The sequence below is a fragment of the Carcharhinus amblyrhynchos genome, unplaced genomic scaffold (genome assembly GCF_965287045.1).
Source record: "Carcharhinus amblyrhynchos unplaced genomic scaffold, sCarAmb.v2.hapA chromosome_172, whole genome shotgun sequence".
NCBI lineage: Eukaryota > Metazoa > Chordata > Chondrichthyes > Carcharhiniformes > Carcharhinidae > Carcharhinus > Carcharhinus amblyrhynchos.
In genome coordinates this window covers 276,579-304,474 of record NW_027649912.1, presented here as the reverse complement: position 1 = coordinate 304,474, position 27,896 = coordinate 276,579, and the positions used below count along the sequence as shown (strand labels likewise).

General features: G+C 45.9%; 1 protein-coding gene across 1 annotated transcript in view; it reads left to right on the top strand.

Moving 5' to 3' along the window:
• LOC145338784 (NACHT, LRR and PYD domains-containing protein 3-like) overlaps positions 1 to 27,896 on the top strand; it is a 72,078-nt gene that overhangs the window by 30,945 nt on the left and 13,237 nt on the right. The window contains exons 7-8 of the mRNA XM_080183177.1: positions 9,335 to 9,505; positions 22,723 to 22,885. Of these exons, the coding sequence (XP_080039303.1) occupies positions 9,335 to 9,505; positions 22,723 to 22,885 (334 nt within the window). The remainder of the gene's footprint in view (positions 1 to 9,334; positions 9,506 to 22,722; positions 22,886 to 27,896) is intronic.

Sequence of the window (27,896 nt, the reverse complement as noted above, 5' to 3'; positions counted from 1 at the left end):
ACCAACCTGGAGTATTGTGGACAGTTTTGGTCTCCTGACTGAAGCAAAGATGTACTTGGCATGTAAAGAAGGTTCATTAAAATAGGTCCAGGGACAGATGGGTTGTCCTCTGAGGAACAAAAACACTTTATTCTCAGGCCTTTAGAAGAATGATAGCTGAACGTATTCAAACCGACACTATTTTACGGAGTTTAGTGGGCCAGATTCAGAAAGGATGTTTCCCCTTGCTGGAGGGTCTGAAACCTGGGACACAGTCTGAGAATAAGGGGCAGTTATTTAGGCTGAGATGAGGGGTATTTGTTTCCCATTAGAATGCTGGTGAATCAAGGAATGCAGGGATAATGTTGGAAATGGTGTTGAAGCAGAGGATCAGCCATGGTCACATTGAATGATGAAGTGGATTTGAAGGACAGAATGGATGATTCCTGCTCCTGTTTCTTAATGTTCTTATTGCAATAGGAATGGAAGGTAAGAGTAAGAAGGTTTTGCTGCAGTATTACACGTCCTTCATTAGAACACAACTTGAGTAATGTGTATAGTGTTGAGCTACTTACGTAAAAAAGGATAGAATTGTATTAGAACCAGTTCAGAGAAAGTTCACACGGCTGATTCCTGGGATGGAGAGGTTTATTTTATGAGGAAAATTTGAGCAGATTGGAGCAAAATCTGTGAAAGTTCAGAAGATTAAAAGGTGATCGTATTGAGGGGATGAGACAGAGGAGTTGCTGAGAGGCTGTTTCTTCTCGTCCAGGACAAGGGGACAGTCTTTAAAATGTAATTGTCAGTCCCTTAAAACTGAGATGAGGAGAATTTATTTTTTAGATGGTTGCTGGTCAGTGGAATTCTCTTCCCTGGAGACTAGTGGAGGCAGAGTCATTGAATATATTCAAGGCTGAGTTAGGAATGATTTTGGATTGAGGAGTGAATAGGGGTTACAGGGAGCGACGGGAAAAAGTTGTGACTACAATTAGAACAGCTGTGATGGAGTCTGCTCGAGGGGCTGAATGGCCTTCTGCTGCTCCTAGTTATTTTGTTCTGACCCCAATACGTCCTTCAGACTGCTCTCTGTGACCAGTGATGGATACACAAGCTCTATGTTTTGTCCTCACCAGACACTCTCCTGTGCCCATTCATTAGGCCTCCCACTCAACCCATCTCACCAGCAGTAATGACCCACTCTGTCCCCAGGCCTTCCTGATCCAGCACTTCATCTTCCATTGGTGTAAGGATGGTAAGACCTGGATGTCTCCACTCTTCTTCACTCATTCCCTGATGATGTTTGCTCTCTTTCCAAACACATAAATTGTTCCTCACTCATCAAACACATGCTCGAGCCCAGGGCTGTCCAACGTGTGGACCAAGGGGTGAATGTGACCCTCGAAGCCCCTCAGTGCGGCCCCCGGAGCGAGTTTCCAGAATCTCAGTCACACAGTTCAGTTTGAATGGAAGAATCTGTATGGAGCTGCTCCTCCAATCACAGGCCGTTTCTTTCCCATGTTTGCTGCTGATGGGTTTTTGAGCCAATCTGCAGTAAATGTGGGTGCAGGGTGTGGACATTGCTGGTTAGACCGGCATTCATTGCCCATCACTAATTACCCTCACATCCCCGAGGGGCCTGTAGCAGTGGGTAACACGCGCTGGTCTTGCCAGTGACACCCCTATCCATGAACAATTGAACAAAAACATACTTTGAGAGGTAAACAGGTGGTTTTCACCAGTAGACAAACCAGTGATAGCAATTTGTTTCATCATTCTTATACCCCAGGAGGTGGGACAGTAAGTTGCAATGAGGAAATAAGAATGGATATAGATAGGTTAGGAGAGTGGGCCAAAATCGGGCAGATGGACTTTAACGTGGGTAAGTGTGAGGTCGTGCATTTCAGTTGGAGAAATGGCAGAGTGACTTATTATCCAAATGGGGAGAGACTTCAAGGTCCTCCGGTGCAGAGGAATGTGGATGTCCTCGTTCATGAGTCCCAGTAAACTAGCATATAGCTACAGCAGATAATAAAGGAAGTGAATGTGAATGAAAGGAATAAAATATTAAAGTAAGAAAGTATTGTTGCAGCGATACAAGGTGAGGGCCCACCTGGAATATTGTGCACAGTTTTGGTTCCCTTATTTGAGGAAAGATGTAGTGGAATTGGAGGCAGTTCAGAGGAGGTTCATTAGATTGATTCCAGAGGTGAAGGGTTTGTCGTATGAAGAGAGATCGAACAGTTTAGGCTCAGACTCTCTGGGATTTAGAAGAATGAGGAGAGATCAGATTGAAATATAGAAGATGATAAAAGGTATGGATAAAGTAGCTTCCGCTGGTGGGACATTCTAGGATGAGAAATCCTCATCTTAGGATAAGGAGCAGCAAATTTCAAACAGAGTTGAGGAGAAACTACTTCTCCCAAAGGGTTCTGAATCTGTGGAATTCACTACCCCAAAGTGCGGTGGGTAAATTTACAAAGGATTTAGACAGATTTTTAATCGGTAATGGGTTGAAGGGTTATGGGGAGATGGCAGGAAAATGGGGATGAGGAGCATATCAGCCATGATCGAATGGCGGAGCAGGCCCGATGGGCTGAATGGCCTAATTCTGTTCCTGTATCTTATGAACTCGTGAATTAATGAGCTGAAGACTCAGCTCAGCTGTCAATGGTAATAATCACAGAACAGAATAGTCAGAATTATATCCCTATTAATAATCGGCAGTGTTTTTAATAACACAAATAATGATACTACAAGTCCCATAGCTATCAATATTCGTGTTAGAAACACTGTCCACTGTTAATAGACACATAACCAGCTTGGCAGTAAAATTAAAGACCATGAAATAAAACAGACAGTGGCAGCATGGATATGAAGTTATCTGTGAGACAGACTGGAGTGGGTGAACTGTACTCTTTCAGTTAGAGGAAGCTTACAGTGGCTTTTCCCAGCAATCAGTACAGTGTTACTGTGGCTAATTGTCTTTACATATATTAACAAATTAGACTTGGGTGTATCTAAAAATGAGATGTGAACCTGGCGAAGCTCCAGCACACGGCCACTTGCAGCCCAGAGAGAGGAAGCAGCATATGATAAACCGAGCTCTGGATCAGATCAGAGATCTGCAGTCCTGCCATATCCACTCATAAATAGTGTTAGACATGGAACAAATGTTGGATATGCCGGTTACATTAGGTGACACGGTGGCACAGTGGTCAGCACTGCTGCCTCACAGTGCCAGGGAGCAGGGTTCAATTCCGACTTTGGGTGACTGTCTGTGTGGAGTTGGCACATTCTCCCCGTGTCTGTGTGGGTTTCCTCCGGGTGCTCCGGTTTCCTTCCACAGTCCAAAGATGTGCAGGTTCGGTTGATTGGCTGTGCTAAGTTGTCCCTAGCATTCTCAGGGTGTGTAGGTTAGGGGGATCAGTGGGCCATATATGTGGAGTTTCAGAGACAGGCCCTGGGTAAGATACTTCTTAAAAATTGGTGCAGACTCGATGGGCCCAATGGCCTCCTGCATTCTGGGAATTCTATGATTCCAGAAACAAGCCACAAGAATCCCATCGTTACTGATGAGGGAACCCAGACCATCAGTACAAACAACGAGGCTGAAACATTAGCAGCCACCTTCAGCCAGAAGTGCTGAGTAGAATGATTAATCTCAGCCTCCTTCTGAGGTCCCCAGCGTTACAGATATCAATTTGATTCACTGTATGTGAGGTAAAGAAATGACTGAAGGCACTGTGTACTGTAAAATCTGTCAGCCTGGCAGTACCCCAGCAATGGTACTGAAGAATTGTGCTCCATAACTAGCCATTCCCCGAGCCAAGCTGTTCCAGTACAGCTACAACACTGGATCTACCGGACAATGGGGAAAAAAACAGGACAAATCCAATCTGGTGAATTACTAATCCATCAGTCTGCTCTTGATCATCAGAAAATGTGGAATCCTTCCAATGCCTCATGATCATCACTGCAGGAGTTCCTCAGGGTGATGTCTGAAGCCCAACCACCTTCAATTGCTTTATCAATGTCCTTCCTTCCATTATAAGGTCAGAGTGAGGATGCTCACTAATGATTGTACAATGTTCAGTACTGTTCACAATTCCTCAGATACTGAAGCAGTCCATGTCCATAAACAGCAAGACCTGAACAAAACAGAAAACGCTGGAAAATCCCAGCATCCTGACAGCTTCTGTGGAGAGAGAACAGCGAACCCTTCGAGTCTGGACTTTTCATCGGAGCTCGGGGGCTGAAGACCATTCAGGCTTAACCTGATAAATCGCAAGTTTGGCTTCAGTATGTTGTGTGCCAGGAGAGGACCATCTCAAACACAAGGCAATCTAACCACATTCCCTTTACATTGAATGACAGCACCATCACAGAATCCTTGACCACCAACATCTGGGTGGTGGGGGCTGCACTGGGACCATTGAACAGACACTGAACTGTAAACACTGTGGCTCCAAGGGTAGATCACAGTCTGGGAATTCAGAGATGAGCAACTCACCTCCTGTCTCCCAAATGCTTGTTCTCCATCAACAAGGCACAAGTCAGCAGTGTGATGGAATCCGCTCGTCTTACTGGAATGAGTGCAGCTTCAGAAATATTCAAGAAGCTCATCCGTGTCAGAGGAGCTGAATGGACCAGCAGGCCATCCACCAAATTAAACATTAACTCTCTCCATCACTGACACACAGTGCCAGCAGTGTGTACCACGTACAAGGTGGATTGTAGCAACTCACCACATTTCCTGAGACAGCATGTTCTAAATGTGTACTAATTATCACCGAGATGGACAAGGATATCAGAAGAATGGAACATCAACCAGCTTCAGATTCCTTTCCAAGCCACACACCATGCTGACTTGGAAAGTATTGCATTACCATCACTACTGTGGCATCATAATCCTGGATGTCCTTTCCGAATGGCATTGTACCAGGCGGCTGCAGAATTTAGGAAGATGGCTCACCACCCCCTTCTCAAGGGCAATTGGGAATGGGCTACAAGTGTTGGTATTCCCTGTAACACCATCATCCCATGAAAAAATGAAGACCAGCTCTACCCACTGAAGGATTGAGTAATTGTGCCTGTGTGTAACCCAAACTCAGTTACAGAGGAGAAACACAACAGCTGCAACAGGGCAACTGGGGTGACCATTGAGCAGGCCGGAGGGTTTCTAAAGATAGATCTGATGGAACTATTCAATATACCCAGCGAGGGTCTCAATGTCCTGGTGTTGTGCTGTGTTCTCTACAACCTGGAGTTAGAGTGGAGAAGCTTTGAACAAAGTGTGATGCAATACAATGTTGACCAGATGCTTCATGATGAGGAACCCCATGGACCACAGGCCAGGGACATGGGATCTGTGTCAGGGAGGATGGAGATTCAGTAATACAGACATGTTTTCCATGGACCTTAACTCACACAGCCATTCAGTGTAATAAATCTTCCACCATCTCCAGCACTGTTACTGTTTCTGTGAATGTTTTATAATTTCCCTGGAGCCGTCACTACATGAAACAAAGACATTGAGCTCATTCAGTGCTGTATTTCCCATCTCACATTCCCAGTGAACTGTTAAAGACCCAGTAATATGGTGAAGGATTTATTTAGTGGTGTTCCATCTCTGAATTTACTGAAAATACAAACATAACAAAGTGACCGGTAACAACAAAGTATAACCCTGTGAAACCCAAGGCAGCAACCCCACCATGACAATCACCCCCATCCCTGCACTTTCCCCTGAGCTACAGGCAGGATCTTTACCCCCTCCTCTGGGAATTTCGATGACAGTGGCCTTTGTCCTCAGATTTCCTGAGTCCTGGAAGGATCCAGCTGAATGTGAATCCTCTGCACAGATATTGGAATTGTCCCTGTCATCATAGCTTCATGAGGTGTTTGTGTTACAGTCGGAGCAGAAGAGGACCCACTGCCCACACCAGGGGCATCCTGAGAGGAGCTCCCAAATGCTGCAGGCAGCCGCTCCTCTATCCATTCAGGACAAACTGGACCCTCCCTGTTCAGCTGGGAAGTCCTGACAGTGACTCCAGGATCATTTTCCCATCCCTCCCACAGCCCGTGTCCCACAGAGCTCCTGGAGGTGGTGAGAACATGCAGCTCATGTGTATTTGCTGTGGGTGAGAGGCTGGATGTGACTCTCCATGAAGGTCACCAATCTCTCTGTGGAGGATGTTATTTGTGTTCATACCTGAGATATGGTAACACTGCTGGTCTGGATTGACTCCTCCATCCTTTGTGTATGGATACACACAGCCTTTGGAAACTCCACCGGATGTTAAAATACCTTACACTGCAGCTCCAGTATCTGCTGTATTGTTAAAGACTCCAGTCACATTTCACCTTCCACAAACTGGCTCTGCCCTCTCCCCTCAAGAGTGTGAGTGAACTCAGCTATTGCTGCCCCCATCAGCTGCTCGGGTTTGTGTGTGCTGTCCTGTGCTGCCAGATTGTAACCCCTTTGCTACTCGTGTGAGACAGTATCTGCTCTGGCGGATGTTATGGGGAATAATGTAACAGAACACCCTCTGAGGACCCCTCCTCTTCCAAGGTAGCCGCTTGTCTCCCGCTCACCACAGCTGTTGATTTGTGAGAGAGTGAAGATTGTTAGAGGGTAATGCACATTCCAACATGTCCTGGAGACTGTCCCTAACCCAGAGCTCCATCTGACCAATGGTGAACACACAAGCACCAGGTTTTGGACTCAGCAGCAGAGCCTCTCCTGTGCCCATCACTCACTCACTCACTCTCTCTGGATCCACAACCCATCTCACCATCAGTGATTGCCCACCCAGCCTCCAGGTCTCCCAGCTCCAGCACTTCATCTTCCATTGGCATAAGGATGACACAATCCAGACACTCTCACTCTTGGCTCCTTCTCTGACTCTCTGTGCCCTCTTCTACAAGCACATAAATTTCCATTGTTACTCACCCATCAAAGACACACACAAGCCTATGGTGCTGCCAGACTGCCCATCATGGGCCCACCAGGATGGTCACTCAGTGTGGGCAGTGCAGCAGTCATCTCTGACTGACCGGAACCCTTCACAGAGAGGTTGACATGTTCCTGAAGATTGATGCTGCTGTTTGGACATTGCCAGTGTCTGGGTGGAGATGTTCTTTCCACAATTTCTCTTCCATCCTTATTCACATATCAGCCTGTAAGTTTAACGCTCACCTTGTCAGAACATATCAGGTTATTGATCCTTTTGCCTTACTGCAGCCACGTGCTGCCTGCTCTGGCCCTCGGCAGTTTCTATCCAGACTTGCTTGGGTTGATGTGACAGGTCTCCTCCTCCAGTCCTGAGGGAACAGAACCTCCCTCCAAACCGATATAGCCTTGAGAATTTCCAGGGAAGTGTCAGTGAATTGGGTTTAATCTGCCTTCTGCCATTTCAGCCCTTTGTTCATTAACCAGGGCTCCCTCACTGCTCCCTTCAGAGCCTTTAAAAGTGCTGCTGGCTGCCTTTAAATCTGGTACCAGCTTTGCCTGAATGGGATCTTCCCCTGCAGCCAGTGGTTAAACTCTGGAATACACAGGGTTTTGGGGGAAGGTGGGGGAATGACACTTAGTGAGTTGCTCATTCGGAGAGTCAGTACAGACACAATGGGCCGAATGGCCTCCTTCTGCTCTGTAACAATTCTGTGATTCTGCCTGTGCTGCCTGAGTGGACGGATTCCCCTAACCTGTCAGATATTAATGTGTCCGTTCTGGTTCTGTGTGGAGTTGGTTAGTTCAGTTGGTTTGGTGTCTGGAGTGTGATGTGGAATGATGCTAATGTTGAGGGTTTGGTCCTCATACCGGCTTTGGGGTTCATGGAGTCCCATCTCCTCCCAGTGCCCCACGTTTACTAAGTTTTGTCCCTGAAGCTCCATGTAACAAATTGTCTCTCTCTCTATTGGAGAGAAATACAGATATTTCATTGAGGACTGTGGATACTAACACTGTCCACTCAGGTTCGTTCTTACTCACATCTGAACATCACACCCCAGGCATCTTTCTCCACACCCATTTCAACATCCTGATCTTCACGTGGGGGGGGGGGGCTACTCCTCTTACCGGTCTAAGGCTGGGTCTGTAAAGACAAATGCCTCCTTGTCCATAGATGTTCAGTTCAGACCTCTTACACACTCTCACACTCTTTCATCACAGATGAACATCTACTGCACCTACTGTACTTTGACCCATTCTTTTAAGTTTGGTGATCTATTCCGGGGCTCTGGTCATTCCAGAGCTTAACCACTGGCTGCAGGGGAAGATCCCATTCAGGCAAAGCTGGCACCAGATTTAAAGGCAGCCAGCAGCACTTTTAAAGGCTCTGAAGGGAGCAGTGAGGGAGCCCTGGTTAATGAACAAAGGCAGAAGGCAGATTAAACCCAATTCACTGACACTACCCTGGAAATTCTCAAGGCTATATCGGTTTGGAGGGAGGTTCTGTTCCCTCAGGAGTGGAGGAGGAGACCTGTCACCCTGAAGCTACATTTAACTAATTGTCTCTCTCTCTATTGGAGAGAAATATTAATATTTCATTGGGGACTATGGCTACTAACACTGTCCACACGGCAACATCACCAACTTCCAGCTGAAATATCGATACATTTCCAACCATTATCTTCACAGAATTGTTACGGTTCACAATGAGGCCATTTGGCCCATCGTGTCTGTACTAGCTCACCAAATTAGCTTTAGGAATGTGTGTCATTCTCCAGCCTTTTTTTCGTATCCTCGCTCATTGTTTATATTCAAATAATCATCTAATTCCTTTCTGACTGTTTCGATACAGCCTCCCTCCACCACACTTCCCGGCTGTAATTCCAGACCCGAACCACTGGCAGTGTGAAAAAGGTTTCTCTCTCATCATCTTCAACCCCACTACACACTCCATTCCTGAGCCACTGACCATCCCATGTCCCTCCCTGTGACTCAGGGTAAGGACATGGGAATCCTGAGCTCTTCCCTTTCACCATCATCCTTTTTATCATTTAATCACTCCGACACTTCCATTTTATTCTTTCCTTGTCACCCGACCATCCCCAGCTCCCTGTCACTTCAAACAATTTAATTCACTGCTACTTCCAAGTTCTAATTTTAGCTGATTGAACTGAAACTAAATCTGTTTCTCTCTTCACAGATATTGCCTGACCTGATGAGAGTTTCCAACATATTTATTCATATTTCAGATTTACAGCATTAATATAATTTTGCCTTCTGTATGAACTGAAGTTGTGTTTCTTGAATGTCCCGCACTGTACATTATTATTGTTAATGATCTTATTCTTAAAAACACTGTGGATTTACCCTGATTCCTGTTATTTTTCTCTCTCTGATCTCCAGTCTCTGGGATAATGATCTCACAGATTCTTGTGCCGAGGACCTGGCCTCTGTTCTCAGTACAAACCGCTCACTGATAGATCTGAATCTGGGTTACAATAAACTGGGAGATTCAGGAGTGAAACGGCTGTCTGTGGCTCTGAGGAATCCGGACTGTAAAATACAGAAACTGGAGTAAGTAGCAGACTGTGTGAGATTGTGTTTATAATAACTGAATATTCAACAATATAATTTCACCACTGGTATTTGTATAAAAAACACTGCCCATTACTATTGGTGTCAGTTATGAATAAGGAAAATTGTTTTTCCTCTGACTCCTGTTGCTTCTCTCTCTGATCCCTGAGCAATGGGATGTCAGTCCCACAGATCCTTATGTTGAGGGAGTGGGGGAAGAATGTTATGGTTCACCCTCTGAGGTTCTCTCCTCCTCCTCAGATGTGCACAGCTCTCCCCGGACACAGCATCCATTGATTTGTGAAAGGGGGGAGAGTGAATAGATGACAGTAAATGGAGGACAGGACATGGTGGTGGAGTCTCGCTGTTAGTAACAGATGACAGTACAGCAGCGAGAGGTGAACTTAGTTCCAATGATCAAGATACAGAATCAGTTTGGGTAGAGATAAGAATTAACAAAGTTAAAAGGTCACTTGTGGGAATCATTTATAGGCCCCTAACAATATTCAGAATCTCTGACACAATCCACAGGAAATAATAATGGGGTCTTGTAAAAACAAACTGCAATATTCACGGGTGATTTTAATCTTCATCCATGAAGAAGAACAAAGAGCCACAGAACACAGTAACAGGCCCTTCGGCCCACCAAGCCTAACTCCTAATCCTTATTCAGACCCAGTACTTACTGCCCATACATGGTTTCTATTCCTCTGTCTCCTGTTCCTGTGTCTATAAAGATGTGTGTTGAACATTGGTAACATGTCTGCTTGCACCACCTCCATTGGCAGTACATTCCACACCCCACCCTCTGTGTGAAAACTTTCCCCACACGTCTCCCCTAAACTTTGCCCCTCTCACCATCATCCTGTGCCCTCTTGTAGTTGACCATCCCACCCTGGAGAAAAGTCTCTGACTGTCCACCATGTCGATGCCTCTCATAATTGTGTAACCTCCATCAGGTCACCCCTCAGCCTCCCTTTTTGTACTGAAAACAATCCGTGTTTATACAATCTCTCCTCATAACAACCCTCCTTGGCCAGGCAATGTTCTGGTAAACCTTCTTTACAGCCTCTCCAAAGCATCCCCATCCTTCTGGTAGTGAGGTGAGCAGAACAGCAAGCAATATTCACATGTGGCCAATTAAAGTTTCATACAGCTGTAATATAACTACACTGCCAGTGGTTCGGGTCTGGAATTACAGCCGGGAAGTGTGGTGGAGGGAGGCTGTATCGAAACAGTCAGAAAGGAATTAGATGATTATTTGAATATAAACAATGAGCGAGGATACGAGAAAAAGGCTGGAGAATGACACACATTCCTAATGCTAATTTGGTGAGCTAGTACAGACACGATGGGCCAAATGGCCTCATTGTGAACCGTAACAATTCTGTGAAGATAATGGTTGGAAATGTATCGATATTTCAGCTGGAAGTTGGTGATGTTGCCGTGTGGACAGTGTTAGTAGCCACAGTCCCCAATGAAATATTAATATTTCTCTCCAATAGAGACAGACAATTTGTTACATGGAGCTTCAGGGTGACAGGTCTCCTCCTCCAGTCCTGAGGGAACAGAACCTCCCTCCAAACCGATATAGCCTTGAGAATTTCCAGGGAAGTGTCAGTGAATTGGGTTTAATCTGCCTTCTGCCTTTGTTCATTAACCAGGGCTCCCTCACTGCTCCCTTCAGAGCCTTTAAAAGTGCTGCTGGCTGCCTTTAAATCTGGTGCCAGCTTTGCCTGAATGGGATCTTCCCCTGCAGCCAGTGGTTAAACTCTGGAATGACCAGAGCCCCGGAATAGATCACCAAACTTAAAAGAATGGGTCAAAGTACAGTAGGTGCAGTAGATGTTCATCTGTGATGAAAGAGTGTGAGAGTGTGTAAGAGGTCTGAACTGAACATATACGGACAAGGAGGCATTTGTCTTTACAGACCCAGCCTTAGACCGGTAAGAGGAGTAGCCCCCCCCCACGTGAAGATCAGGATGTTGAAATGGGTGTGGAGAAAGATGCCTGGGGTGTGATGTTCAGATGTGAGTAAGAACGAACCTGAGTGGACAGTGTTCGTAGCCATAGTCCTCAATGAAATATTAATATATTCTTCACCACCTCATCCACCTGTGTTACCATTTTAGGGATCTGTAGACTTGTACACACAGATCCCTCTGTAGGTCAATGCTCCTATGGGTTCTTCCATTTACTGTATAAATCACTCGGATTGTCAAAAGTTGAATAGAAGATTAGTTCACAGAATGTATTCAAGTAATTTCTTGGAGAAGTACGTTCCAGAGCCAATCACAAAACAAGCTGTTTTAGACATGGTGATGTGTAAATGTGTGGCGTTTCCAACAAAAATAGTTTCCTTTCATTTGAGAAACAGCAGCAGAAGTGTTCCAGCCATTACTAATTCAAGGATTGTATTAGATTAAACAAAGATATGGCACCAGTTTTAGCACTGCTGCCTCACAGCGTCAGGGACCCGGATTCATTCCAGTCTTGGACGACTGTCTGTGGAGTTTGCACATTCTCCCCGTGTCTGTGTGGGTTTCCTCCGGCTGCTCCTGTTCCCTCCCACAGTCCAAAAAATGTGCAGGTTAGGTGGATTGGCTGTGCTAAATTGCCCATTAGTGTCCAAGATGTGTAGGTTAGGAGGATTAGCGACATATGCGGAGTTACAGGAAACCGGGCAGCTGCAGGTCTATTAGTCTGACAGTGAGAGTATGGAAGATCCTATAATAATCTATAATAAAGAAAGTGAGAACAGAACACTTCGAAATTAATGGCAGGATTAGACAGGGCCAGCATGGATTTATGAAAGGCTGGCACGGTGACACAGTGGTTAGCATTGTTGTATCACAGCCACGGGCCCGGGTTCAATTCCAGCCTTGGGTGACTGTGTGGAGTTTCTACATTCTCCCCATGTCAGTGTGTGTTTCCTCTGGGTGCTCCGGTTTCCTCCCACACTCCAAAGATATGCATGGGAGATGGATTCACCATGATAAAATTGTCTTTAGTTTCCCAAGATGTGTAGATTAGGTGGATTAGCCCTTGTAAATTTGTGAGGTTATGGGGAGCGGACCTTGGTAAGATACTCCGTCAGAGTGTCTCGATAGGTGGAATGACGACCTCCTACACGAGGGATTCTGTAGTTGCATGGTTCACTCACAAGAGGTTATTAAAGAAAATTGGAGCATATGGGATTGGGAGCAATTTACCAGCATGGATTGAGAACTGGTTAGTGGACAGAAACAAGGAGTTGGAATAAATGGGTTATTTTTGGGTTATGATGTGGAGATGCCGGCGTTGGACTGGGACAAACACAGTAAGAAGTGTCACAACAGCAGGTTAAAGTCCAGCAGGTTTATTTGGTAGCAAGTTAGTGGCGTTTGCTTCCTAATAAACCTGATGGACTTTAACCTGGTGCTGTGAGAGAATTACCTGTTTTTGGATTGACAACCTCGAACTAGTAGAGTACAGCAGCTAATCAGAATCTATATCAATGATATGGATGTGGGGATCAAATGTAATATTTCCGAATTTGCGAATAATAGAAAACCATGTGGAAATCTGAATTGTGAGAAGGATGCAATGATGTTTGAAGGGGATGTGCAGAGGCTCAGGGAGTGGACAGATGTTTGCCAGCTGGACTACAAGGTGGAAAAATGTGAGGTTATCTAATTGTGTAGGAAAAACAGACATTAAGACATCTCCAAATATATTTTGATGTCCTTGTTCATGAGGCACTGAAAGCGAAGATGAGAGCAGTTAAGATAACAAATGGTATGTTAGACATTATTCTAAGAGGATTTGAGTTGAGGAAAAAGATGTCTTCCTGTAATTATATGCAGCCTTGCTGAAACCAACCTGGAGTATTGTGGACAGTTTTGGTCTCCTGACTGAAGCAAAGATGTACTTGGCATGTAAAGAAGGTTCATTAAAATAGGTCCAGGGACAGATGGGTTGTCCTCTGAGGAACAAAAACACTTTATTCTCAGGCCTTTAGAAGAATGATAGCTGAACGTATTCAAACCGACACTATTTTACGGAGTTTAGTGGGCCAGATTCAGAAAGGATGTTTCCCCTTGCTGGAGGGTCTGAAACCTGGGACACAGTCTGAGAATAAGGGGCAGTTATTTAGGCTGAGATGAGGGGTATTTGTTTCCCATTAGAATGCTGGTGAATCAAGGAATGCAGGGATAATGTTGGAAATGGTGTTGAAGCAGAGGATCAGCCATGGTCACATTGAATGATGAAGTGGATTTGAAGGACAGAATGGATGATTCCTGCTCCTGTTTCTTAATGTTCTTATTGCAATAGGAATGGAAGGTAAGAGTAAGAAGGTTTTGCTGCAGTATTACACGTCCTTCATTAGAACACAACTGGAGTAATGTGTATAGTGTTGAGCTACTTACGTAAAAAAGGATAGAATTGTATTAGAACCAGTTCAGAGAAAGTTCACACGGCTGATTCCTGGGATGGAGAGGTTTATTTTATGAGGAAAATTTGAGCAGATTGGAGCAAAATCTGTGAAAGTTCAGAAGATTAAAAGGTGATCGTATTGAGGGGATGAGACAGAGGAGTTGCTGAGAGGCTGTTTCTTCTCGTCCAGGACAAGGGGACAGTCTTTAAAATGTAATTGTCAGTCCCTTAAAACTGAGATGAGGAGAATTTATTTTTTAGATGGTTGCTGGTCAGTGGAATTCTCTTCCCTGGAGACTAGTGGAGGCAGAGTCATTGAATATATTCAAGGCTGAGTTAGGAATGATTTTGGATTGAGGAGTGAATAGGGGTTACAGGGAGCGACGGGAAAAAGTTGTGACTACAATTAGAACAGCTGTGATGGAGTCTGCTCGAGGGGCTGAATGGCCTTCTGCTGCTCCTAGTTATTTTGTTCTGACCCCAATACGTCCTTCAGACTGCTCTCTGTGACCAGTGATGGATACACAAGCTCTATGTTTTGTCCTCACCAGACACTCTCCTGTGCCCATTCATTAGGCCACCCACTCAACCCATCTCACCAGCAGTAATGACCCACTCTGTCCCCAGGCCTTCCTGATCCAGCACTTCATCTTCCATTGGTGTAAGGATGGTAAGACCTGGATGTCTCCACTCTTCTTCACTCATTCCCTGATGATGTTTGCTCTCTTTCCAAACACATAAATTGTTCCTCACTCATCAAACACATGCTCGAGCCCAGGGCTGTCCAACGTGTGGACCAAGGGGTGAATGTGACCCTCGAAGCCCCTCAGTGCGGCCCCCGGAGCGAGTTTCCAGAATCTCAGTCACACAGTTCAGTTTGAATGGAAGAATCTGTATGGAGCTGCTCCTCCAATCACAGGCCGTTTCTTTCCCATGTTTGCTGCTGATGGGTTTTTGAGCCAATCTGCAGTAAATGTGGGTGCAGGGTGTGGACATTGCTGGTTAGACCGGCATTCATTGCCCATCACTAATTACCCTCACATCCCCGAGGGGCCTGTAGCAGTGGGTAACACGCGCTGGTCTTGCCAGTGACACCCCTATCCATGAACAATTGAACAAAAACATACTTTGAGAGGTAAACAGGTGGTTTTCACCAGTAGACAAACCAGTGATAGCAATTTGTTTCATCATTCTTATACCCCAGGAGGTGGGACAGTAAGTTGCAATGAGGAAATAAGAATGGATATAGATAGGTGAGGAGAGTGGACCAAAATCAGGCAGATGGACTTTAACGTGGATAAGTGTGAGGTCGTGCATTTCAGTTGGAGAAATAGCAGAGTGACTTATTATCCAAATGGGGAGAGACTTCAAGGTCCTCCGGTGCAGAGGAATGTGGATGTCCTCGTTCATGAGTCCCAGTAAACTAGCATATAGCTACAGCAGATAATAAAGGAAGTGAATGTGAATGAAAGGAATAAAATATTAAAGTAAGAAAGTATTGTTGCAGCGATACAAGGTGAGGGCCCACCTGGAATATTGTGCACAGTTTTGGTTCCCTTATTTGAGGAAAGATGTAGTGGAATTGGAGGCAGTTCAGAGGAGGTTCATTAGATTGATTCCAGAGGTGAGGGGTTTGTCGTATGAAGAGAGATCGAACAGTTTAGGCTCAGACTCTCTGGGATTTAGAAGAATGAGGAGAGATCAGATTGAAATATAGAAGATGATAAAAGGTATGGATAAAGTAGCTTCCGCTGGTGGGACATTCTAGGATGAGAAATCCTCATCTTAGGATAAGGAGCAGCAAATTTCAAACAGAGTTGAGGAGAAACTACTTCTCCCAAAGGGTTCTGAATCTGTGGAATTCACTACCCCAAAGTGCGGTGGGTAAATTTACAAAGGATTTAGACAGATTTTTAATCGGTAATGGGTTGAAGGGTTATGGGGAGATGGCAGGAAAATGGGGATGAGGAGCATATCAGCCATGATCGAATGGCGGAGCAGGCCCGATGGGCTGAATGGCCTAATTCTGTTCCTGTATCTTATGAACTCGTGAATTAATGAGCTGAAGACTCAGCTCAGCTGTCAATGGTAATAATCACAGAACAGAATAGTCAGAATTATATCCCTATTAATAATCGGCAGTGTTTTTAATAACACAAATAATGATACTACAAGTCCCATAGCTATCAATATTCGTGTTAGAAACACTGTCCACTGTTAATAGACACATAACCAGCTTGGCAGTAAAATTAAAGACCATGAAATAAAACAGACAGTGGCAGCATGGATATGAAGTTATCTGTGAGACAGACTGGAGTGGGTGAACTGTACTCTTTCAGTTAGAGGAAGCTTACAGTGGCTTTTCCCAGCAATCAGTACAGTGTTACTGTGGCTAATTGTCTTTACATATATTAACAAATTAGACTTGGGTGTATCTAAAAATGAGATGTGAACCTGGCGAAGCTCCAGCACACGGCCACTTGCAGCCCAGAGAGAGGAAGCAGCATATGATAAACCGAGCTCTGGATCAGATCAGAGATCTGCAGTCCTGCCATATCCACTCATAAATAGTGTTAGACATGGAACAAATGTTGGATATGCCGGTTACATTAGGTGACACGGTGGCACAGTGGTCAGCACTGCTGCCTCACAGTGCCAGGGAGCAGGGTTCAATTCCGACTTTGGGTGACTGTCTGTGTGGAGTTGGCACATTCTCCCCGTGTCTGTGTGGGTTTCCTCCGGGTGCTCCGGTTTCCTTCCACAGTCCAAAGATGTGCAGGTTCGGTTGATTGGCTGTGCTAAGTTGTCCCTAGCATTCTCAGGGTGTGTAGGTTAGGGGGATCAGTGGGCCATATATGTGGAGTTTCAGAGACAGGCCCTGGGTAAGATACTTCTTAAAAATTGGTGCAGACTCGATGGGCCCAATGGCCTCCTGCATTCTGGGAATTCTATGATTCCAGAAACAAGCCACAAGAATCCCATCGTTACTGATGAGGGAACCCAGACCATCAGTACAAACAACGAGGCTGAAACATTAGCAGCCACCTTCAGCCAGAAGTGCTGAGTAGAATGATTAATCTCAGCCTCCTTCTGAGGTCCCCAGCGTTACAGATATCAATTTGATTCACTGTATGTGAGGTAAAGAAATGACTGAAGGCACTGTGTACTGTAAAATCTGTCAGCCTGGCAGTACCCCAGCAATGGTACTGAAGAATTGTGCTCCATAACTAGCCATTCCCCGAGCCAAGCTGTTCCAGTACAGCTACAACACTGGATCTACCGGACAATGGGGAAAAAAACAGGACAAATCCAATCTGGTGAATTACTAATCCATCAGTCTGCTCTTGATCATCAGAAAATGTGGAATCCTTCCAATGCCTCATGATCATCACTGCAGGAGTTCCTCAGGGTGATGTCTGAAGCCCAACCACCTTCAATTGCTTTATCAATGTCCTTCCTTCCATTATAAGGTCAGAGTGAGGATGCTCACTAATGATTGTACAATGTTCAGTACTGTTCACAATTCCTCAGATACTGAAGCAGTCCATGTCCATAAACAGCAAGACCTGAACAAAACAGAAAACGCTGGAAAATCCCAGCATCCTGACAGCTTCTGTGGAGAGAGAACAGCGAACCCTTCGAGTCTGGACTTTTCATCGGAGCTCGGGGGCTGAAGACCATTCAGGCTTAACCTGATAAATCGCAAGTTTGGCTTCAGTATGTTGTGTGCCAGGAGAGGACCATCTCAAACACAAGGCAATCTAACCACATTCCCTTTACATTGAATGACAGCACCATCACAGAATCCTTGACCACCAACATCTGGGTGGTGGGGGCTGCACTGGGACCATTGAACAGACACTGAACTGTAAACACTGTGGCTCCAAGGGTAGATCACAGTCTGGGAATTCAGAGATGAGGAACTCACCTCCTGTCTCGCAAATGCTTGTTCTCCATCAACAAGGCACAAGTCAGCAGTGTGATGGAATCCGCTCGTCTTACTGGAATGAGTGCAGCTTCAGAAATATTCAAGAAGCTCATCCGTGTCAGAGGAGCTGAATGGACCAGCAGGCCATCCACCAAATTAAACATTAACTCTCTCCATCACTGACACACAGTGCCAGCAGTGTGTACCACGTACAAGGTGGATTGTAGCAACTCACCACATTTCCTGAGACAGCATGTTCTAAATGTGTACTAATTATCACCGAGATGGACAAGGATATCAGAAGAATGGAACATCAACCAGCTTCAGATTCCTTTCCAAGCCACACACCATGCTGACTTGGAAAGTATTGCATTACCATCACTACTGTGGCATCATAATCCTGGATGTCCTTTCCGAATGGCATTGTACCAGGCGGCTGCAGAATTTAGGAAGATGGCTCACCACCCCCTTCTCAAGGGCAATTGGGAATGGGCTACAAGTGTTGGTATTCCCTGTAACACCATCATCCCATGAAAAAATGAAGACCAGCTCTACCCACTGAAGGATTGAGTAATTGTGCCTGTGTGTAACCCAAACTCAGTTACAGAGGAGAAACACAACAGCTGCAACAGGGCAACTGGGGTGACCATTGAGCAGGCCGGAGGGTTTCTAAAGATAGATCTGATGGAACTATTCAATATACCCAGCGAGGGTCTCAATGTCCTGGTGTTGTGCTGTGTTCTCTACAACCTGGAGTTAGAGTGGAGAAGCTTTGAACAAAGTGTGATGCAATACAATGTTGACCAGATGCTTCATGATGAGGAACCCCATGGACCACAGGCCAGGGACATGGGATCTGTGTCAGGGAGGATGGAGATTCAGTAATACAGACATGTTTTCCATGGACCTTAATTCTCACAGCCATTCAGTGTAATAAATCTTCCACCATCTCCAGCACTGTTACTGTTTCTGTGAATGTTTTATAATTTCCCTGGAGCCGTCACTACATGAAACAAAGACATTGAGCTCATTCAGTGCTGTATTTCCCATCTCACATTCCCAGTGAACTGTTAAAGACCCAGTAATATGGTGAAGGATTTATTTAGTGGTGTTCCATCTCTGAATTTACTGAAAATACAAACATAACAAAGTGACCGGTAACAACAAAGTATAACCCTGTGAAACCCAAGGCAGCAACCCCACCATGACAATCACCCCCATCCCTGCACTTTCCCCTGAGCTACAGGCAGGATCTTTACCCCCTCCTCTGGGAATTTCGATGACAGTGGCCTTTGTCCTCAGATTTCCTGAGTCCTGGAAGGATCCAGCTGAATGTGAATCCTCTGCACAGATATTGGAATTGTCCCTGTCATCATAGCTTCATGAGGTGTTTGTGTTACAGTCGGAGCAGAAGAGGACCCACTGCCCACACCAGGGGCATCCTGAGAGGAGCTCCCAAATGCTGCAGGCAGCCGCTCCTCTATCCATTCAGGACAAACTGGACCCTCCCTGTTCAGCTGGGAAGTCCTGACAGTGACTCCAGGATCATTTTCCCATCCCTCCCACAGCCCGTGTCCCACAGAGCTCCTGGAGGTGGTGAGAACATGCAGCTCATGTGTATTTCCTGTGGGTGAGAGGCTGGATGTGACTCTCCATGAAGGTCACCAATCTCTCTGTGGAGGATGTTATTTGTGTTCATACCTGAGACATGGTAACACTGCTGGTCTGGATTGACTCCTCCATCCTTTGTGTATGGATACACACAGCCTTTGGAAACTCCACCGGATGTTAAAATACCTTACACTGCAGCTCCAGTATCTGCTGTATTGTTAAAGACTCCAGTCACATTTCACCTTCCACAAGCTGGCTCTGCTCTCTCCCCTCAAGAGTGTGAGTGAACTCAGCTATTGCTGCCCCCATCAGCTGCTCGGGTTTGTGTGTGCTGTCCTGTGCTGCCAGATTGTAACCCCTTTGCTACTCGTGTGAGACAGTATCTGCTCTGGCGGATGTTATGGGGAATAATGTAACAGAACACCCTCTGAGGACCCCTCCTCTTCCAAGGTAGACACTTGTCTCCCACTCACCACAGCTGTTGATCTGAGAGAGTGAAGATTGTTAGAGGGTAATGCACATTCCAACATGTCCTGGAGACTGTTCCTAACCCAGAGCTCCATCTGACCAATGGTGAACACACAAACACCAGGTTTTGGACTCAGCAGCAGAGTCTCTCCTGTGCCCATCACTCACTCACTCTCTCTGGATCCACAACCCATCTCACCATCAGTGATTGCCCACCCAGTCTCCAGGTCTCCCAGCTCCAGCACTTCATCTTCCATTGACATAAGGATAACACAATCCAGACACTCTCACTCTTGGCTCCTTCTCTGATGCTCTGTGCCCTCTTCTACAAGCACATAAATTTCCATTGTTACTCACCCATCAAAGACACACACAAGCCTATGGTGCTGCCAGACTGCCCATCATGGGCCCACCAGGATGGTCACTCAGTGTGGGCAGTGCAGCAGTCATCTCTGACTGACCGGAACCCTTCACAGAGAGGCTGACATGTTCCTGAAGATTGATGCTGCTGTTTGGACATTGCCAGTGTCTGGGTGGAGATGTTCTTTCCACAATTTCTCTTCCATCCTTATTCACATATCAGCCTGTAAGTTTAACGCTCACCTTGTCAGAACATATCAGGTTATTGATCCTTTTGCCTCACTGCCGCCACGTGCTGCCTGCTCTGGCCCTCGGCAGTTTCTATCCAGACTTGCTTGGGTTGATGTGACAGGTCTCCTCCTCCAGTCCTGAGGGAACAGAACCTCCCTCCAAACCGATATAGCCTTGAGAATTTCCAGGGTAGTGTCAGTGAATTGGGTTTAATCTGCCTTCTGCCATTTCAGTCCTTTGTTCATTAACCAGGGCTCCCTCACTGCTCCCTTCAGAGCCTTTAAAAGTGCTGCTGGCTGCCTTTAAATCTGGTGCCAGCTTTGCCTGAATGGGATCTTCCCCTGCAGCCAGTGGTTAAACTCTGGAATACACAGGGTTTTGGGGGAAGGTGAGGGAATGACACTTAGTGAGTTGCTCATTCGGAGAGTCAGTACAGACACAATGGGCCGAATGGCCTCCTTCTGCTCTGTAACAATTCTGTGACTCTGCCTGTGCTGCCTGAGTGGACGGATTCCCCTAACCTGTCAGATATTAATGTGTCCGTTCTGGTTCTGTGTGGAGTTGGTTAGTTCAGTTGGTTTGGTGTCTGGAGTGTGATGTGGAATGATGCTAATGTTGAGGGTTTGGTCCTCGTACCGGCTGTGGGATTCATGGAGTCCCATCTCCTCCCAGTGCCCCACGTTTACTAAGTTTTATCCCTGAAGCTCCATGGAACAAATTGTCTCTCTCTCTATTGGAGAGAAATACAAATATTTCATTGAGGACTGTGGATACTAACACTGTCCACTCAGGTTCGTTCTTACTCACATCTGAACATCACACCCCAGGCATCTTTCTCCACACCCATTTCAACATCCTGATCTTCACGTGGGGGGGGGCTACTCCTCTTACCGGTCTAAGGCTGGGTCTGTAAAGACAAATGCCTCCTTGTCCGTATATGTTCAGTTCAGACCTCTTACACACTCTCACACTCTTTCATCACAGATGAACATCTACTGCACCTACTGTACTTTGACCCATTCTTTTAAGTTTGGTGATCTATTCCGGGGCTCTGGTCGTTCCAGAGCTTAACCACTGGCTGCAGGGGAAGATCCCATTCAGGCAAAGCTGGCACCAGATTTAAAGGCAGCCAGCAGCACTTTTAAAGGCTCTGAAGGGAGCAGTGAGGGAGCCCTGGTTAATGAACAAAGGCAGAAGGCAGATTAAACCCAATTAGAACATAGAACATAGAACATAGAACATTACAGCGCAGAACAGGCCCTTCGGCTATATATATATATATATATCGGTTTGGAGGGAGGTTCTGTTCCCTCAGGAGTGGAGGAGGAGACCTGTCACCCTGAAGCTCCATGTAACAAATTGTCTCTCTCTCTATTGGAGAGAAATATTAATATTTCATTGGGGACTATGGCTACTAACACTGTCCACACGGCAACATCACCAACTCCCAGCTGAAATATCGATACGTTTCCAACCATTATCTTCACAGAATTGTTACGGTTCACAATGAGGCCATTTGGCCCATTGAGTCTGTACTAGCTCACCAAATTAGCATTAGGAATGTGTGTCATTCTCCAGCCTTTTTCTCGTATCCTCGCTCATTGTTTATATTCAAATAATCATCTAATTCCTTTCTGACTGTTTCGATACAGCCTCCCTCCACCACACTTCCCGGCTGTAATTCCAGACCCGAACCACTGGCAGTGTGAAAAAGGTTTCTCTCTCATCATCTTCAACCCCACCACACACTCCATTCCTGAGTCACTGACCATCCCATGTCCCTCCCTGTGACTCAGGGTAAGGACATGGGAATCCTGAGCTCATCCCTTTCTCCATCATCCTTTTTATCATTTAATCACTCCGACACTTCCATTTTGTTCTTTCCTTGTCACCCGCCCATCCTCAGCTCCCTGTCACTTCAAACAATTTAATTCACTGCTACTTCCAAGTTCTAATTTTAACTAATTAAACTGAAACTAAATCTGTTTCTCTCTTCACAGATATTGCCTGACCTGATGAGAGTTTCCAACATATTTATTCATATTTCAGATTTACAGCATTAATATAATTTTGCCTTCTGTATGAACTGAAGTTGTGTTTCTTGAATGTCCCGCACTGTACATTATTATTGTTAATGATCTTATTCTTAAAAACACTGTGGATTTACCCTGATTCCTGTTATTTTTCTCTCTCTGATCTCCAGTCTCTGGGATAATGATCTCACAGATTCTTGTGCCGAGGACCTGGTCTCTGCTCTCAGTACAAACCGCTCACTGACATATCTGAATCTGGGTAACAATAAACTGGGAGATTCAGGAGTGAAACGGCTGTCTGTGGCTCTGAGGAATCCGGACTGTAAAATACAGACACTGGGGTAAGTAGCAGACTGTGTGAGATTGTGTTTATAATAACTGAATATTCAACAATATAATTTCACCACTGGTATTTGTATAAAAACACTGCCCATTACTATTGGTGTCAGTTATGAATAAGGAAAATTGCTTTTCCTCTGACTCCTGTTGCTTCTCTCTCTGATCCCTGAGCAATGGGATGTCAGTCCCACAGATCCTTATGTTGAGGGTGTGGGGGAATAACGTTATGGTTCACCCTCTGAGGTTCTCTCCTCCTCCTCAGATGTGTACAGCTCTCCCCGGACACAGCACCCATTGATTTGTGAAAGGGGGGAGAGTGAATAGATGACAGTAAATGGAGGACAGGACATGGTGGTGGAGTCTCGCTGTTAGTAACAGATGACAGTACAGCAGCGAGAGGTGAACTTAGTTCCAATGATCAAGATACAGAATCAGTTTGGGTAGAGATAAGAATTAACAAAGTTAAAAGGTCACTTGTGGGAATCATTTATAGACCCCGAACAATATTCAGAATCTCCGACACAATACACAGGAAAAATAATGGGGTCTTGTAAAAACAAACTGCAATAATCACGGCGATTTTAATCTTCATCCATGAAGAAGAACAAAGAGCCACACAACACAGTAACAGGCCCTTCGGCCCACCAAGCCTGACTCCTAATCCTTATTCAGACCCAGTCCTTACTGCCCATACGTGGTTTCTATTCCTCTGTCTCCTGTTCCTGTGTCCATAAGATCATAAGAAATAGGAGCAGGAGTAGGCCATCTAGCCCTTTGAGCCTGCCCCACCATTCAATAAGATCATGGCTGATCTGTCGTGGCTCAGTTCCACATTCCCGCCCTCTCCCCATAACCCTTAATCCCCTCTCTTATCAAAAACCCATCAACCCGCGTCTTAAATATATTTAGCGAGGCAGCCTCCACCACTTCAACGGGCAGAGAATTCCAGAGATTCACCACCCTTTGAGTGAAGAAGTTCCTCCTCAACTCCGTTCTAAACCACCCCCCCTTTATCTTGAGGCTGTGCCCCCTAATCCTACTGTCCTTTCTGAGCGGGAAGAATCTCTCCACCTCTATCCTATCCATCCCATTCATCATCTTATACGTCTCAATGAGATCTCCCCTCATTCTTCTAAACTCTAACGAGTACAAGCGTAGTTTATTCAGCCTCTCCTCATAGCTCAACCCCCTCAACTCCGGTATCAGCCTAGTAAACCTCCTCTGCACTCCCTCCAAGGCCAAAATATCCTTGCGTAAGTACGGCGCCCAAAACTGCACACAGTACTCCAGCTGGGGCCTCACCAATGCCCTATACAGCTGCAGCAAGACCTCCCTACTTTTATATTCTATCCCCCTCGCTATGAAGGCCAGCATCCCATTCGCCTTCCTGACCACCTGCTGCACCTGCAGGCTGGGTTTTTGCGACTCATGCACAAGGACCCCGAGGTCCCTCTGCACCGTCGCCTGCTGCAGTTTTTCGCCACGTAAGTAAGAGTCTTTCCTACCATTATTCCGACCAAAGTGGACAACCTCACATTTGCCAATCTTCCGGCACTTCCCCGGAATCCAGCGACATTTGGAAAATAACCACCAAGGCATCCACTATCTCCTCCGCCATTTCTTTCAGAACCCTCGGATGCATTCCATCCGGTTCTGGGGACTTGTCCACAATCAGCCCCTCCAGTCTGTCGAGCACCGCCTCTCTAGTAACAGTAATGTCATTAAGACCCTCCAGTCCTACCACCTTTCCATCGCTAACACCCGGCAAATTATTCACGTCCTCCTCCGTGAAGACAGAAACAAAAAAGTTATTCAAGACCTTAGCCATATCCCCATCCCCTACCACTAAGTCCCCCCTCTCATCCTCTAACGGTCCAACATTCACCCTAGCCAGCCTCTTCCTTTTTATATATTTATAAAAACTCTTGCTATCCTTTTTTATATTAAGCGCTAGCCCAGCTTCATAGTTTCTCCTACCCTTCTTTATCAACTTCTTTGTCAATTTTTGTTGACATTTAAACCTCTCCCAATCCTCTTCTCGCCCACTACTCTTAGCTACTCTAAATTCCTCCGCTTTTAATTTAACACTTTCCTTCACCTCCTTCGTTATCCACGGCTTATTATCTCTCCTCCTACAGTCCTTTTTGACCATCGGAATAAATTTCTGCTGAGCACCAAGAAAGATCTCCTTAAAGATCCTCCACTGCTCCTCAGCAGACCCTCCCTCCAACTCGCTCCCCCAGTCAACATTCGCCAATTCTTCTCTCATCCTACCGTACTCCCCTCTGTTCAAACAAAGGACGCGTGTCCGGGAACCCACTTTCTCCTCCTCCATCTGCACCAGAAACTCCACCATACAATGATCACTCTCCCCAAGAGGATCCTTCACCACAAGGTCCCTAATTCTACCCGCCTCATTACATAACACCAGATCCAAGACAGCTCGCTCCGTCGTCGGCTCCAACACACACTGTTCGAGGAAACTGTAAGATGTGTGTTGAACATTGGTAACATGTCTGCTTCCACCACCTCCATTGGCAGTGCATTCCACACCCCACCACTCTCTGTGAAAACCTTCCCTACACATCTCGCCTAAACTTTGCCCCTCTCACCATCATCCTGTGCCCTCTTGTAGTTGACCATTCCACACTGGGGAAAAGTCTCTGACGATCCACCATGTCGATGCCTCTCATAATTGTGTAACCTCCATCAGGTCACCCCTCAGCCTCCCTTTTTGTACTGAAAACAATCCGTGTTTATACAATCTCTCCTCATAACAACCCTCCTTGGCCAGGCAATGTTCTGGTAAACCTTCTTTACACCCTCTCCAAAGCATCCCCATCCTTCTGGTAGTGAGGTGAGCAGAACAGCAAGCAATATTCACATGTGGCCAACTAAAGTTTCATACAACTGTAACATAACTTGCTAACTTTTATACTCGATGCCCCAGTCAATGCTGTCTGCCTTCTTCACCACCTCATCCACCTGTGTTACCATTTTAGGGATCTGTAGACTTGTACACACAGATCCCTGTGTAGGTCAATGTTCCTATGGGTTCTTCCATTTACTGTATAAATCACTCGGATTGTCAGAAGTTGAAAAGATTAGTTCACAGAATGTATTCAAGTAATTTCCTGGAGAAGCATGTTCCAGTGTCAATCACAAAACAAGCTGTTTTAGACATGGTGATGTGTAAATGTGTGGCGTTTCCAACAAAAATAGATTCCTTTCATTTGAGAAACAGCAGCAGAAGTGTTCCAGCCATTACTAATTCAAGGAATGTATTAGATTAAGCAAAGATATGGCACCAGTTTTAGCACTGCTGCCTCACAGCGTCAGGGACCCGGATTCATTCCAGCCTTGGGCGACTGTCTGGAGTTTGCACATTCTCCCCGTGTCTGTGTGGGTTTCCTCCGGCTGCTCCTGTTCCCTCCCACAGTCCAAAAAATGTGCAGGTTAGGTGGATTGGCTGTGCTAAATTGCCCATTAGTGTCCAAGATGTGTAGGTTAGGAGGATTAGCAACATATGCGGAGTTACAGGAAACCGGGCAGCTGCAGGTCTATTAGTCTGACAGTGAGAGTATGGAAGATCCTATAATAATCTATAATAAAGAAAGTGAGAACAGAACACTTCGAAATTAATGTCAGGATTAGACAGGACCAACATGGATTTATGAAAGGCTGGCACGATGACACAGTGGTTAGCGTTGTTGTATCACAGCCACGGGCCCGGGTTCAATTCCAGCCTTGGGTGACTGTGTGGAGTTTCTCCATTCTCCCAGTGTCTGTGTGACTAGGACGCTTGCCGGGAGTTGTAGTTTTTTTTTCTCGGGCCCCTAACCCTATAAATTAGTGTAGAGAGGATACCCGATCCTCTACACTGGCAGAGAATCCCACCCTCCCACCTCCTCTAACCTAATTATAAGAGTGGGGGAAGTTTGTTGTTTTGTTTTTAAATTTATTTTTCTGCTGGTAATTGCTTCAGGGATGGCAGTTCAGGCAGTAAGCTGCATCTCCTGTGGGATGTATGTGGTGAGGGAATCTAGTAGTGTTTCAGGGGATTTTACTTGTAGGAAGTGTGTTAGATTGCAGCTTCTGGAGGAGCGTGTAAAGGAGCTGGAGGTGGAGTTAGAGGAACTCCGCATAATTCGGGAGGCGGAGGAGGACATTGATAGGAGTTATAAGGAGATAGTCACTCCTAGAAACCAGTCTTGGGTCACTGCCAGGAAGAGGGGAAAGAAGCAAGTGGGGGGATCAATCCCCTGGGGCTGTTCCCCTCCAGAATAGGTTTTCGGTCCTGGAGGCTACAGTTGAGGAGGTAACAACTGGGGATAGTCAAAGGGAGCAGGTCACTGGGGGTGAGCCTATTGTAAAAGCTCAGGTGGTTAGGGGTAAGAGATTGGGCCTCGTGATTGGGGACTCCACAGTTAAGGGGACGGATAGGAGAGTCGGAGGTAAGGGTAGGGACTCAGGGCTGGTGTGTTGCCTACCAGGGACTGGGGTCCGGGATGTATCGGAAAGGGTATTCAGGACTCTTGGGGAGAGGGAGATCAACCCCAAGTTATAGTTCATGTGGGGACACATGACATAGGGAAGCTAAGGGAAGGGGATATTAAGCAAAGATTTATGGAGTTGGGGTGGAAACTAAAGGCCAAGTCAGAAAGAGTAGTTATATCTGGACTCTTGCCTGTGCCACGGGATAGTTTAGAGAGGAATAGAGAGAGGGAAAGTTTGAACTCGTGGCTGAGGGGATGGTGCAGGAGGGAGGGGTTCAGGTACTTGAGCAATTGGGGCTCATTCTGGGGAAGGTGGGACCTCTATAAGAGGGATGGTCTACACCTGAACCAGAGGGGAATCAATATCCTGGGGGGTAAATTTGCAAAAGCGATGCAGGAAGGTTTAAACTGATTCGGAGGGGGGGAGGGATCCTGAGTAGAGGGGTTGAAAGTGAGGGGGGCATTGATGGGGACTGCAATGCACGGCATAGTGGGGGTGGGGCGGAGCA